This window comes from Carcharhinus amblyrhynchos, chromosome 16, assembly GCF_965287045.1.
Source record: "Carcharhinus amblyrhynchos chromosome 16, sCarAmb.v2.hapA, whole genome shotgun sequence".
Taxonomy (NCBI): domain Eukaryota; kingdom Metazoa; phylum Chordata; class Chondrichthyes; order Carcharhiniformes; family Carcharhinidae; genus Carcharhinus; species Carcharhinus amblyrhynchos.
In genome coordinates, this window is record NC_137339.1 from 66571158 (window position 1) to 66584884 (window position 13727).

The following is a 13727-nucleotide window of genomic DNA, read 5'->3' on the forward strand; positions in this document are numbered from 1 at the left end:
AAGTTATTCAGGGCCTCAGCCATTTCCCCATCCCCTACCACTAAGTCCCCCCTCTCATCCTCTAAGGGTCCAACGTTCACCCTAGCCAGCCTCTTCCTTTTTATATATTTATAAAAACTCTTGCTATCCTTTTTTATATTAAGCGCTAGCCCAGCTTCATAGTTTCTCCTACCCTTCTTTATCAACTTCTTTGTCATTCTTTGTTGACATTTAAACCTCTCCCAATCCTCTTCTCGCCCACTACTCTTAGCTACTCTAAACGCATCTGCTTTTAATTTAACACTTTCCTTTGCCTCCTTCGTTATCCACGGCTGTTTATCTCTCCTCCTACGATCCTTTTTAACCATCGGAATAAATTTCTGCTGAGCACCAAGAAAGATCTCCTTAAAGATTCTCCACTGTTCCTCAGCAGACCTACCTTCCAATGCGCTCCCCCAATCAACATTCGCCAATTCCTCTCTCATCCTACCATACTCCCCTCTGTTCAAACAAAGGACACATGTCCGGGAACCCACTTTGTCCTCCTCCATCTGCATCAGAAACTCCACCATACAATGATCACTCTTCCCAAGAGGATCCTTCACCACAAGGTCCCTAATTCTACCCGCCTCATTACATAGCACCAGATCCAAGATAGCTCGCTCCCTCGTCGGCTCCAACACACACTGTTCGAGGAAACTATCCCGGCAGCATTCCAAGAACTCCTCCTCGAGCCCACCGCGTCCAACATGGGTCGACCAATCAATATGTAGATTGAAATCCCCCATAATTATCGCCGTACCATTCCTGCACGCCACATTTATTTGAGCGTTAACAGCCCGCCCCACCTCCAGATCATTATTCCGGGGCCTATAAACGACACCCACCAGCGTCTTCCTCCCTTTGCTGTTCCTAATCTCCACCCACAACGATTCCACTTTCTGCTCTTTGGTTCCTATATCATCCCTTACTACCACCCTGATGCTATCCTTAATCAGCAGAGCTATCCTTCCTAAACACTTGATACCCCTGGACATTCAGCTCCCAGTCCCTGTCACCTTGCAGCCACGTCTCTGTAATGGCCACCAGATCATATCCATTTGTGCTGATCTGCGCCACCAGCTCGTCCACTTTATTCCGAATGCTTCGTGCATTCAGATAAAGTGCCTTCATCCCAGCCTTCACCTGTACCCTATTTGCCAGAACGCTACCAACCATAGTCACGCCCCCTACTCCTTTTATTATTGGGACATCCTTGGCCTCCTCCCTTACCTGCACCCTCTCCTTTACTTTAGACCCCGTAATGTCACCTACCCTCGCACCCTCCCCCCCCCCAATTAGTTTAAAGCCCTAACTACAGTCCTATTTACACGATTAGCCAGGACTCTGGTCCCAGCACGGTTCAGACCAAATGTCCTTGTCTACATCAATGGGGACAAAGTAGAAAGGGTTAAGAGCTTCAAGTTTTTAGGTATCCAGATCACCAACAACCTGTCCTGGTCCCCCCATGCGATCACTATAGTTAAGAAAGCCCACCAACACCTCTACTTTCTCAGAAGACTAAGGAAATTTGGCGTGTCAGCTATGACTGTCAACAACTTTTACATAGAAAGCATTCTTTCTGGTTCTATCACAGCTTGGTATGGCTCCTGCTCTGCCCAAGACTGCAAGAAACTACAAAAAATTGTGAATGTGGCCCAGTCCATCACAAAACTAGCCCCCCATCCATTGACTCTGTCTACACTTCCTGCTGCCTCGGCAAAGCAGCCAGCATAATTAAGGAACCCACACACCCTGGACATTCTCTCTTCTACCTTCTTCCTTCGGAAAAAAACATGCAAAAGTCTGAGGTCACGTACCAACCGACTCAAGAATAGCTTCTTCCCTGCTGCTGTCAGACTTTTGAATGGACTTACCTTGCATTAAGTTGACCTTTCTCTGCACCTTAGCTATGACTGTAACACTACATTCTGCACTGTCTCATCTCCCTCTCTATGAACGGTATGTTTTCTCCGAATAGCACGCAAGAAACAATACTTTCAACTGATTGTTAATAATAATAAATCAAATCAAAATCAAAATCTCTAATAGCCACCCAGTTCTGTCCTGAGTCTGTTGATCTGCAGAATCCTTAATCCATGTTGTTGTCACTGCTAGATTTGTCATTTTAACAGACTCCAGCTGGTCTCCTGCATTCACCCTCTGTAAACTTGAACACATCCTAACCTGTGTTGTTGTATCCTTAATCACGATAGTTCTTATTACCTTTTGCTCCCTTTTGCACTTACTTACCTACTTTGGCTCTTGGCCAAGAGATATTTTAAAAGTTCTCATCCTCATTTTCAAGTTTTTCTAAGGCATGAAGCCTCCCTCTCAAGGTAGCTCACTTCAGCCCCTGAAAACTACTCCACCTAAATAATCTTCTGAAGCCCCTGAAACTCACCATATATCTGTAGTATTCTCCAGTGCCCTACAAATGTGACCGTGCACCATCTGTGTTACTTCCTCCAACCATAGAACCATTCCTTTATCTGTAATCTTCTCCAGCTGTGCCATCCCTCCTGATTCCTGCAATTTTCTCGAGTCCCTACAAAGCTCCCTATTTCTGGAACTTCCTCCAACCTCTACAGCTGATTCTTTACTTAACCATTTCCAGCCTCTACGATCACCTTTACTGCTCAAAATTCCTGCAGTCCTCTAACTTCCGCCAGCTTCTTCAACCACCATAATTGCTTAACTTCTCCATCCCGTACAACCCTCCCTATCTCCTTAACTTCCTTGATTACCTACAACCATCCCTAACACTGAAAACTTCTCCAACCACAATAAACCTCCCTAACTCTGTAATTTCCCCCAGTCACTTCACCCCTCCCAATCTCCGCAACATCCTCTTGCACCAATAACAAGATATATCACTGTAACATCCTCCAGCACCTTCAACTATACCTGCCTCTGTATCCTCGGCCAGCCCCTAAAGTACACTCTTTGTTTGTAACACCCCCAGACTCTGCAGATTTTGCTCTGCCTGTAATCTTCTCCAGACTGCGCAATCCTCCCTTTATCTGCACCCTCCTCCGGCCTCCACAACTTTCCCTATCTCTCTAATCTCTTCCAACTATGACAACTCTCCCAATCTCTGTAAAACTCTCCTTCCTCTAACTTCTGCAGCCCCTACACCCTTCAAAGTCACACAACACCACATCATAGTTCAACAGTTTTATTTGAAATCACAAGCTTTCATAGTGCTGCTCCTTTGTCAGGTGAAGACTTCAGGTATAGTCTGTTGGACTATAACCTGGCATCATGTGACCTCTCGTCTTGTCCACCCAAGTCCAACACCGGCATCTCCGCATCATGGCTCCCTTTCGCTGTTATCTCTTCCAGCCACTCCAACCTCTTTCTCTGTAGCCTCCACCAACTACCATCTCCCATCCCTCTTTGTAACCTCCTTCAGCCTCTACAATCCTCCCTATCTCTGTACTCTCATCCAGTTCCTCCAATACTTTCTATCTCTGTAACCTCTGGCAACCCTGAGAACACTCATTATCTCTGCAACCCCTTCACAACCCTCCCCATCTCTGTAACTTCTTCCAGCCCCTATAATCTGCCCTATCGCTGTAACTATCTCCAGCCCTTCTTACAAGCGCTCCAAATCTCTGTAACCTCTTCCAGCCCCTACAACTATTCCTTTCATCTTAACTAAAACAGTCTCACACGGGCATCCTTTAATTAATAAAGGCGGGGGGGGGGGGTGGGGGGGGCGGACGCTACAAAGCCATTACTATTTTATGGCCTTGTCACTGAAGTTAACTGAATCTCTAAGGAATGTGGCCAACTCAACTTGCCTTCAGGGTATTCCCCAATTATAGCCTTAATAAGTTTGTTTATTGACAACATAACGGGATAATATATATTGCTTATCAATTCAGTGACTGAGCATTTTATCACTATCTACAATTTTGAGGGGTGTCATTGTGTTACCATTAATTCTTGTCAGTTCCCACTAAGTCCCCTACCATAACTTTTTTTGTTAGCTGTGACATTAATGTCTTTCTGACTCTGTTTTCATTAGAAACTATGAAGGCAGCCTCATTAAAACGCCCTCTTGTATCAGTTTTTTTTCTGATAAGGTGACTGATGAGGCAATTAGTCTCCTTTATGGCCTTGTGATTCCAATAGTTGGGTGCTTAAAAGGAATGTATCTAACATATGTGTGATATCAAAGGGGCAATCTGCAACTGTGTATCAAAGCTTTTTGTTTAATTGCTAAAAGTGTATAGAAGCTACATTATGGACCAGATTTTACCAGTCGGAGGCTAAGTGCCGGATCTGGACGTAAAATAGATCCGAATGTGGAATCCCGTTCCAGCGCGCCCATACACTTTTTGCCAACTCTGGTCAGGTCCACGCTGTGGGGCGGGGCTTAGCGCTGCCGGAACGATCGGGGATCCGAACTGTGCATGCGCAGTTCAAACAAAAATTGAAACAGCGCGCTCGGGCGTGAAAGACAAAACTGAAAGAGAGCCGGGGGGGGGGAATGCGGGGGGAAGATGAGCCGCGATCGGACCCAAACAGAGATCCACCTGAGCTCCCCCCCGCATCCCCCCAGGCAGATGCCCCTGATCAGACCCCCCTGGGAGGCAGCCCCCCAGATCAGAACCCCCACCCCCGGGAGGCCCACCCCCGGGAGGCAGGCCCCCCTTGGCAGAGCACACCCCCAACCTACCTGGATTGCTGCTGTCCCTCCACCATCCTTCTGACCTGCACTCGTTGATGTGGAGATGCTGGCTTTGGACTGGGGTCAACACAGGAAAAAGTCTCACAACGCCACGTTAAAGTCCTGTTGGAAAGTCCTGTTGGGGTTTAACCTGGTGTTGTGACACTTCTTAGTACAGTTGTTGGAGAGCCTGCAGCACCTTCCTGACCCTCCACTGGCATCTGCCGGAAGGGGGGGGTACCAGCTCAGATGGATCTCTGGTTGGGGGGGGGGGGTGGTAGTGGCAGGGGGTCGGCTCAGATGGATCTCTGGTTGGGGGGCAGGCTCAGATATATCTCTGGTTGGGGGGCAGGCTCAGATATATCTCTGGTTGGGGGGCAGGCTCAGATGGATCTCTAGTTGGGGGGGGCGGGCTCAGATATATCTCTGGTTGGGGGGCAGGCTCAGATGGATCTCTAGTTGGGGGGGCAGGCTCAGGCGGATCTCTGGTTGGGGGGGCAGGCTCAGACGGATCTCTAGTTGGGGGTCGGGCTCAGATGGATCTCTGGTTGGGGGAGTGGGCTCAGATGGATCTCTGGTTGGGTGGAGGGGTGGGCTCAGATGGATCTCTGTTTAGGGGGGGTGGTGGAGGATAGGAGTAGGATGGATTTGGGAGAATCTCCACCATTGTGGTGTTTGCAGAAGCTGCTGTTGTGGCAAGAGCTTGTAGAATAAATCTTTGAACGTACGTGTGCAAACCTCAGGCTTCCTTTTCATTTAGAACTCACAACCTCTAATACAGTAAGGATATAACACCTCTCTTAGCAGCTTGGTTGCATTTTTCTAATCAAGTGGGGCGATGATGCATAAATCTACATGTATTTTTCAGAGAGGGCCCTGTGGCAAATGAATTGGTGATGTGGAGATAAGAACATAAGAAATAGGAGCAGGAGTAGGCCATCTAGCCCTTCGAGCCTGCCCCGCCATTCAATAAGATCATGGCTAATCTGAAGTGGATCAGTTCCACTTTCCTGCTTTCTCCCCATAACCCTTAATTTCCTTGTCTATCAGAAATCTATCTACCCATGACTTAAATATATTCAGCAAGGTAGCCTCCACCACTTCAATGGGCAGCGAATTCCAGAGATTCACCACCCTTTGAGTGAAGAAGTTCCTCCTCAACTCTGTTCTAAACTGTGCCCCACCCCCCCCCAACCACCTTATTTTGAGGCTGTGCCCTCTAGTTGTGCTATCCTTTCTAAGTGGGAAGAATCTCTCTACCTCTACCCTATCTAGACCCTTCATTATCTTGTAAGTCTATCTAGCCCCTTCATTATTTTGTAAGTAAGATGCCGGCGTTGGACTGGGGTAAACACAGTAAGAAGTCTGACAACACCAGGTTTAAGTTCAACCAATTTATTTGATAGTAAACTCCCAAGCTTTCAGGGTTTGCCCCTTCGTCAGGTCAATGGAGAGTTCTGGCCTCAGACAGAGCATATAACAGCTTCCTGCCCTCAACCCAGAATTGATACTTGCTGATCATTTTAGAACAATTCCTTCACAGCACCCTCTCCGTTATGATTTTTGATGAGCAGAGACACCGTCATCCTGTCACAGAGCAGCTCGGAAAGAACAGACCATAAAATGGTTTCTGAGGATAAGACTGTGATTCTGTTTGGAATGAGTGGAAGCTGGATGTGGTTTCAGTGAGTCTGCTAACAACTGCTTGCAAGAGCCCAGACACACTCCGCTTTGCATGTCTCGCCCCCAAACTTTGAAGCGACTAAAATTTGGAGAAGCTTCTGACCACAGATTTCCTGAGTAACTGATTTCTATATATGCCTCCTCATTCTGTCTGGCAGTTTGAGATAATTAATTGTGTAGGTGGTAATTTTTCTCTCTCTCCCCCCCAGGCTTGTTTGTTAAAGGACTGCTTTCTCTACATTACCTTACACAACCTGAATCTCAAAGACCTTTGCAGCCAGTGAAGGACTTTTTGAAGTGTAGAAACTGTTATAATGCAGTTAACATAGGAACCAGAATGCACCCAACAATTGTGCAAGGAATAATTTCTCATGAGGAGCCTGACTCCTTTACGGTCAGTTTCTCCTGAATGCAGTAGAAATACATATTTATCTCCAGACACTCAGAACTACCACAGACTCAACCACAGGATACCATTTTGAGAAATCATAGATTGCTCTGCAGCGCTCCTGTAATAAGCACAGTTAACAGATGTACCAGGGCAGTCCCTGTTATATCTAAATGTGAAGAAGTGACAGAGGTGAAGATGACCTGTTTCTGACCTATTCTGTGCCTGTGGGCTGGCTATGAGCGGAATGACTGCTCCCAGCCTGACCCTGTGTTGCTGCATTCACTCACTTTGATTCTTATTCAAACCAGCACAGAGGACTATTGAAGATCAGGCAAATATACTAACTGTGAGTTACAGGCTTCTTATATTAGGCTACCTCTTACCTAATACTGTGGGTTATATATTATAGACAGTAATATTTGCAAATGATTGTCAACGATAGATTATCATAGGCAGGATTATATATAATAGAACATGATATAGTAGAGAATTATATTATTGACAATATTATATATTAATTTGTTACTTATGTAGCTCTATGTATTTGCCTCTGCCTCACTTCATCTCTGCTTTTCTCCTCTCTCCATCAGTCTCTCTCTTATCTCTCCTTGTCTTTCTTGATCCCTGTTTGCCAATCTGTTTCCCTCTGCTCCCCCTGTCTTTCTGTCTCTGTCTCTCCATGTCTTGCTTTCTCCCTCTCCCTCTGTCTTTCAGTATCTTGTTCCCTCTGTGACTGTGTCTCTGTCCTTCTCCTTCTCGTCCTGCTTGGCCCTTTTTCACTGGCTCTCCCTCTGTCTTTCTCTGTTACTATTACTCTTGTCCTCCTGTCTGTCCATCTGTCACTTGGGCTCCATCAGTGTCTCTCTCGCTCCCTGGTTGCTTCTCATGCTCTCTTTGTCACCACTTTATCTACTCTTTCTGTCTCCTATTCTTTATTTTTGTCTCAATCCCTCATACTGCCTCTTTCTGTCTCTCTTTATCTCTCTGTTTCACTCAGTCTGTCTCTATGTCTCTGTCTTTCACAGTTCCTTCGCCTATCTTTCTCTCTCACTTTATCTATATCTTGATCCTTCTTTTGTTTTCTCTCTCTGCCTCTCATCTCTTCGTCTTGCTCCTTGTCTGATTTTTATAGTATCCATCTCTGCCTTTCATTTTCTCTCCCCTTCTCTCAAACTCTCTCATTCTGTGTTTCCATCTATCTCTTTCTTTGCCATTTGCTGATTGTCACTTGCTGACTCTCTGCTGCTCTCTCTCTCTCAATTTACCCCTCTAACTCTCTCTGTCTCTGTCTTTTTCTCAGCTTTTCCCCTTTTCTGTCTCTCCCTGATTTTCTTTCCTTGCACTCTGTCTCCCATTACCTCAGCTGTTCACGGGCTGTGATTCCCTCTCTTCATTTCTCACTCTTCAGTTATTCCGTCTCACAGCTTGGAAGCAATTCTCCCACCTTGCCACACTCTTTGTAGATTGTGCCAGTTCTGGAGAATAGAGTATGGGTCTAAAAATCAGTTGTGCACACGGCACCAAACAGTTTGCGATTCTTCCAGCCCTTTGTTAATGGCGTGAACCAAACTGGGTGCAAGGCTGATTAGCATATTTAAAACATACAAATGTGCACAGTGTGTTCAAATTCCAGCACGTGGAATTCACTGGCCTTCAGGCACGTTGCAATAACAGCGAGAATCATTTCTAGTCTCTGTTAGTGGAGACCTGGCACGATGATCATGCTGTGGGGGTGCTCAGAGGCCACTGAAGCCCCTGATGGAAAGCAACATGCTGGGCAGTGCCCTACCGGCAAGGCCCACTTGACAGGGCCAGCCTGGCATACAGGCAGTAGTCGCCGGATGGCACGACAGAACCAGTTGGATACTGCCATTGTGCCGAAGCAGTGCTGATGGGGTGAGGCCTGAGTAGGGCCCATTGCCGTGGTCTATTTGGTGGGGGAAAGCAGGGAGAGGAGAGTTCTGATGGGGAGGCTCGTGCAGAGTTGGACTGTGAAGGTGGGGGGAGGCGTGGCAGTGGTCAGCGGCATTTCAGATATTGGGCAGGGAGACCCATTAGGGGTGCCCTGGTGTCCCAGTGCTGGCTATCTATGTTGGGGAATATGCCGCTGATGAGAGGGCTGTCGCAATGCTCATGGGGTGAGGGAGGGAGTCTCCCAGTGCATTCTGATGTCCTTGTAAAACAGCACCCACAGTCTCAGAAGCCAGGCTCATTGAAATATTTAGGTCCTACCCTCTCAGTACCGGCACTAAACTCCCAACTCTCCAAACAAATGCCTGAGTGTAAGAGGACAGTGGTATGGTGCTCACCTGAGAGACTGGCGCAGATCACACCATTATTCTCACCATTATGATACTTAGAAATTTTTTGGAAGAATTTTGCGCATTATGTCTCTTTCTCTCTCACTATCCACCTCCTTCTCTCCTTTGCTGTTTGTCTCCCTCTGTGACCTTTGTTGTGTATGTGTGTGTGTGTCCGTGTGTGTGTGTGTATATGCTTGCATGTGTGTGCGCCTGTACATCTGTGTGTCCTTCTGCCTTCTTCACCTCCTCCCTCCTGCCTCTCTGCCCCCTGTCTTGAAGTTGTGAGTATTACGAGACCAAGTGAACTGAACTCAGGATAAAGTGGGTGATGTCAGACACAATTTTGAAATAATAACCACAATCTTGACTCTTAATTTTCTACAGATAATTTATTTGCAAAATGATGTTATGAGAATGTCAATAGATTCACAAATACACAAATATGAAGCATTGCATGAAAACAGCAACAAGCAGGTTTCAAGGTACACATATGACAAAGAAATTAAATGGAAATATCTTAGACACAGAGTTCCTCTCTGAAACATTCCAACACTTGTCTAATGCTGGTTATAGGTTCATTACGTTGTACTGTCTCTGTCTCTGTACCTGCATGGTGCCCCAGCAGATTGTGGAAGCGCTATGTGCGAGGGTTATTTGAAATTTTACTGGGAGTCTCTGCCACACTGTTTTTAGGGCTATTTTCAATGTTCTGTTCCTCAAAAAGTGAAATACCTGGTCAATTCTGATTGTGTTGAGGATTTTGGCTGATGAAGGAGGGGTGCTGGTAGAGGATGAAGAGAGTCCGGGGGCTACAGAAGACAGGGTGATGAAGGGAGAGGGAGAGAAAGAAGAGAGGAAAATGAAGAATGATTGAGCTTAGAGAGCTGAGGGGAGATGGAAGAGGTGAATGGAGGAGAGAGAGAGGGGGAAGAGAGAGGAGGAAAAGTCTTTTCTTAAAAGATGCTGTTTAAAACCTACATCTACGACCAAGTTCTTGGTCACCTGACCTAATGGCTCCAATATAATTCGGTGTCAAATGTGGTCTGATTTACACTGTTCTGACACACGATGGGATATTGTATGTACAGCTACAGCTTCTTGTAAAATCCCTGTATTCATTAACTAACACATTGGCAATGACTGTGTGAAATAACCAAAGGGATTCGGAATGACAGTCATTATCATTTCCACAGTGAGACAACAGCAGGAGGTCTTTTGTGAGATTGAGAGTCTCCGAGGCACTTTTACTTAGCGTAATCAGCTCCATGCTGGAAATCAACACAGGTCTGATTGTTATACAGAAATTTGAATTTACATAGGATTTGCGGGCCCTGGGCAGTAGTCACTGTGCCCGCTTGAGTCTCCCCAACTCCTGCAGTCGGTTCCCACCAGTGGAGGTTACAAGTGCTCCATGTTAATGGGTTCCAGGAGTCCTCAAGCTGCTGATGGGGACAGAGGCCATTCAGGACCCGCGGAGAGGTGCCAGCCTGGCACTGCCCAAGAGGCACACTAGCACTGCCACTGAACATCTTAACACTACCCACCGGAGCTGGGCAGTAACAAGGATGTGAGGCCAGAGGATGTGGGGTACATTGAGGCGGGGGGGGGGGCCTATTGGGGGGGAGTGGAATCGGTGACAGGAATGAACCATTATCATTCTGCAAGTGGGATCGGTGGGAGATGCAGGAGGCAATTGCGATTGGTCATCATGGGGGGAGGGGTTAGGGCTGGCCATTGGGGTATTCATGGCTGGCCATGGAGGGGGGCTGTTGGGAAGCTCAGGGCTATCCATTGGTGGGAAGGTGGGGGAAGATAGGGAGTGGCCCGTGGAGGGGGTGTTTAGGAACATCGGGGAAACCAGTGATAATGAGGCAGGCATTGGGGGCAGCACATATGTGTCGATCGCCCCACTGACAGAGCGGCGAGGGGGCAGTCGCCTGCTCAGCATGCTGATTCTGGCCCCACCTCCCACTTTTCACAGTGAATCACTTTGAGGCACTCTAGTTGCACAGAGTGTCAGAGATTCATGCAATGAAGTACACCCAAAAAGCAGATGGAAAATCCCATGTTTTCCTCCCTGTTGGGCACTTAGTCTTATTTTGGGAGAATCCCAGCCAAGGACTCAAAGAGTCTTGGATACAATAACAGAGAGACAGGAAATGCATCTTTGGTTATACATGTCCAGTCATATCCAGCTATCTACCAATCTCTGACACACCGTATGGCTTTAATCCAAACACAAGGTGATAAGCACAATATAGATTTGTCTTCACCTCACAAACACCAACTCTTGATAAAGGGAAAGTATCTCTTCATATTACTATCTCTTCATATTAGTTATCTTAAATAGAGTTTCAATCTCAACAAGACCAGACCTCTATTTAAGTGTTGATCTGCCCGTTTCTGAGTCCAGGTACAAGGTTCATCTCCCAGCGCTGAAGGGCAGAGTCAGACACGACACGGGCTGTTTCTCCTGTGTGTGCCTCTGTTTGGTTTCCATTTTCTTACAGGCCACTTCTAGTGATTCTATCCAATGGAAAGAGGGGAAATCTCTATATACAGTCGTGAATGTGGTTAATGTGAGATTACCTGTAGCTGGATGGAATGCCCCATCTTCTTCCGTTATTGTAAGCAAGGTGCCATTTCTGGTAGGAGTCTATGAATGACGTAATGTGTCGAACAAAGTGAAAGGACACTGGATGCATCTAGTCAATGTCAATGTTTTTCCTCCACATCAACGTCTGCACACAGTCTCCTCTTGTTCCAACACCAAGCTTAGCCCCCTGCTTCTCTCCCCAGCCCCTCCCCTCTGCAGCCCCTCCCCCCATAGAGTGGGGCTCAGGGTTGGACGTTGGGAGCCCATGTGGAGAGCTGGATAGTGGGGGAGGTCAATCTCCTCTTGTAGCTGAGACCTTCTGTGATGACAGTGCTGGAGACGGATCTGCTGGGCTGACTGTCGAAGGTGGTAGAGAGCTGGCTGAGGTGGAGGGGCTTGAGGCAAGGCAGCAGCAGTTGCAGAACAGCCTTCTGGATAGATCGGTCATAGAGGCAGTAGATGATTGGATTGGAGCAGCTATTGGCAAAGGCCAGGGGAGCGCTGACCATCATACCAAGTCCCACCGCTGTCAGGAAGGTGCAGGACCCCTGCCCCACTCCCCAGCGGAGCACCAAATTCAAGCAACGGAAAACATTTAAAGGCAGCCAGGAGATCAAGAAGACCAGCACCACCAGAAAGACCACCTTCATCGACTTCCTCAGCTTGATGTCTTGTTTCTTGCTCCTCCTGTACTGGAGGCACAGCTTCTTGGTGATGGAGCAGTAACAGACCAGGATGACCAGCATTGGGCAGAAGAAAGTCAGGAGCAAGTAGGTGAGAGAGACAGCGGGGTTGGTGGAGTTGTAGTCTTCGACGCAGTAGGATACCCTCCCCTCGTCCCGCGTCTGGATGGTTCGGCTGCGAAGTACCGGCAATCCCAAGAGGAACGAGGTTGCCCACACAAACAGACAGGTCAGCGTCACGTAAGCCTTGGAGCGGACTCTCCGGGAGCGGAGCGGGTGCATGACAGCAAGGTAACGGTCCAAACTCATACAACTCAGGAAGAGGATGCTGGAGTAGGCGTTCACCGCCACCAGGTAGCTACTCAGCTGACACAGCAAGAGGCCACTCCTCCAGGACTGGTCCCAGGCCTCAGCGTCCATCCAGAGAGGCAGGGTGATCAGAAAGACCAGGTCGGCCAAAGCTAAGTTCAAGATGAAGATGTCCAGCTGCCTCTTAACCTGGCATCTCATCCCAATGGCTAAGACCAGCAGCCCATTGCCCAGCACTCCCACCACAAAGATCAGGCAGTAGACTAGGGGAAAGAAGAGACTGGACTGGGGAAGGGAGATAATTTCACACTCTTCTTCCTCACTCATCTCAGTGGGAAACGACTCGTAATAATAATTCATATCAGAATAATAATCTGTCACGCTCTCCACGGTCACCTCTTCCATCTCTCTTTGTCTCTCTCTGTTCGATGTAATTGTTTGTCAGCTCACGGCTGTTGAAGCTTATTCACTCCCCTCCCCTGGCATCTGATTTGTCATTTCACCTGGCATGTGAGAGGTTTTATCTCTCAAATTTCACTTCCTGACTGCCACCACCAGCAACAACAACCCCTCCCCCCCCCCTCACCCACTCCCCGTAAACAGGATTGATGGTGGTAAACTGCATTTCTCAACTGACCTTAATAGTCCCTCATTGTCCTTTTATCTCCTCCAATTCTCATTCCTCAAATATTACTCTGTCCTCTGTAACAATCGCCTGTGGCCTTTTGCCTACCCGTTTTGTGCCATCCAAATTCTCGTTCTCTTTCATCAAGCTGCCAACTCTTTTGTCGGTGTCCCTTCCCCTCGTTTTCTATCTTGTTCTCTTTCTACCCCTCTCTTTCATCCCTTTTCTCCTTTCGTATCTCGCTAGATCTCTCTGCATCTCACTTTTTGACTACTTACAGCTCCATCCCCTTCCCTCTCTCTCTATCCATAGAACCCTACAGTGCAGAAAGAGGCCCTTTGGGCCATCTAGTCTGCACCGAACACAATCCCATCCAGGCCCTACCCCCATAGCCCTACATATTATACCCACCAATCCCTCTAACCTCTGCTACCCTGGACA

The 13727-nt window shown here is 47.5% G+C and overlaps 1 protein-coding gene across 1 annotated transcript; it reads right to left on the bottom strand.

The window, feature by feature from the left end:
- Nucleotides 1-11911: 11911 nt before the first annotated feature.
- On the bottom strand, nt 11912-13066 carry LOC145353704 (G-protein coupled receptor 15-like). The gene has a single exon (XM_080204472.1). It carries the CDS (start codon nt 13064-13066, stop codon nt 11912-11914), a length of 1155 nt encoding a protein of 384 aa, XP_080060598.1.
- Between the last annotated feature and the right edge of the window lie 661 nt (nt 13067-13727).

Bases quoted from the DNA above. Each gene is read 5' to 3' on its own strand.
- LOC145353704 (XM_080204472.1), bottom strand. From the start codon at position 13,066: ATGGAAGAGGTGACCGTGGAGAGCGTGACAGATTATTATTCTGATATG.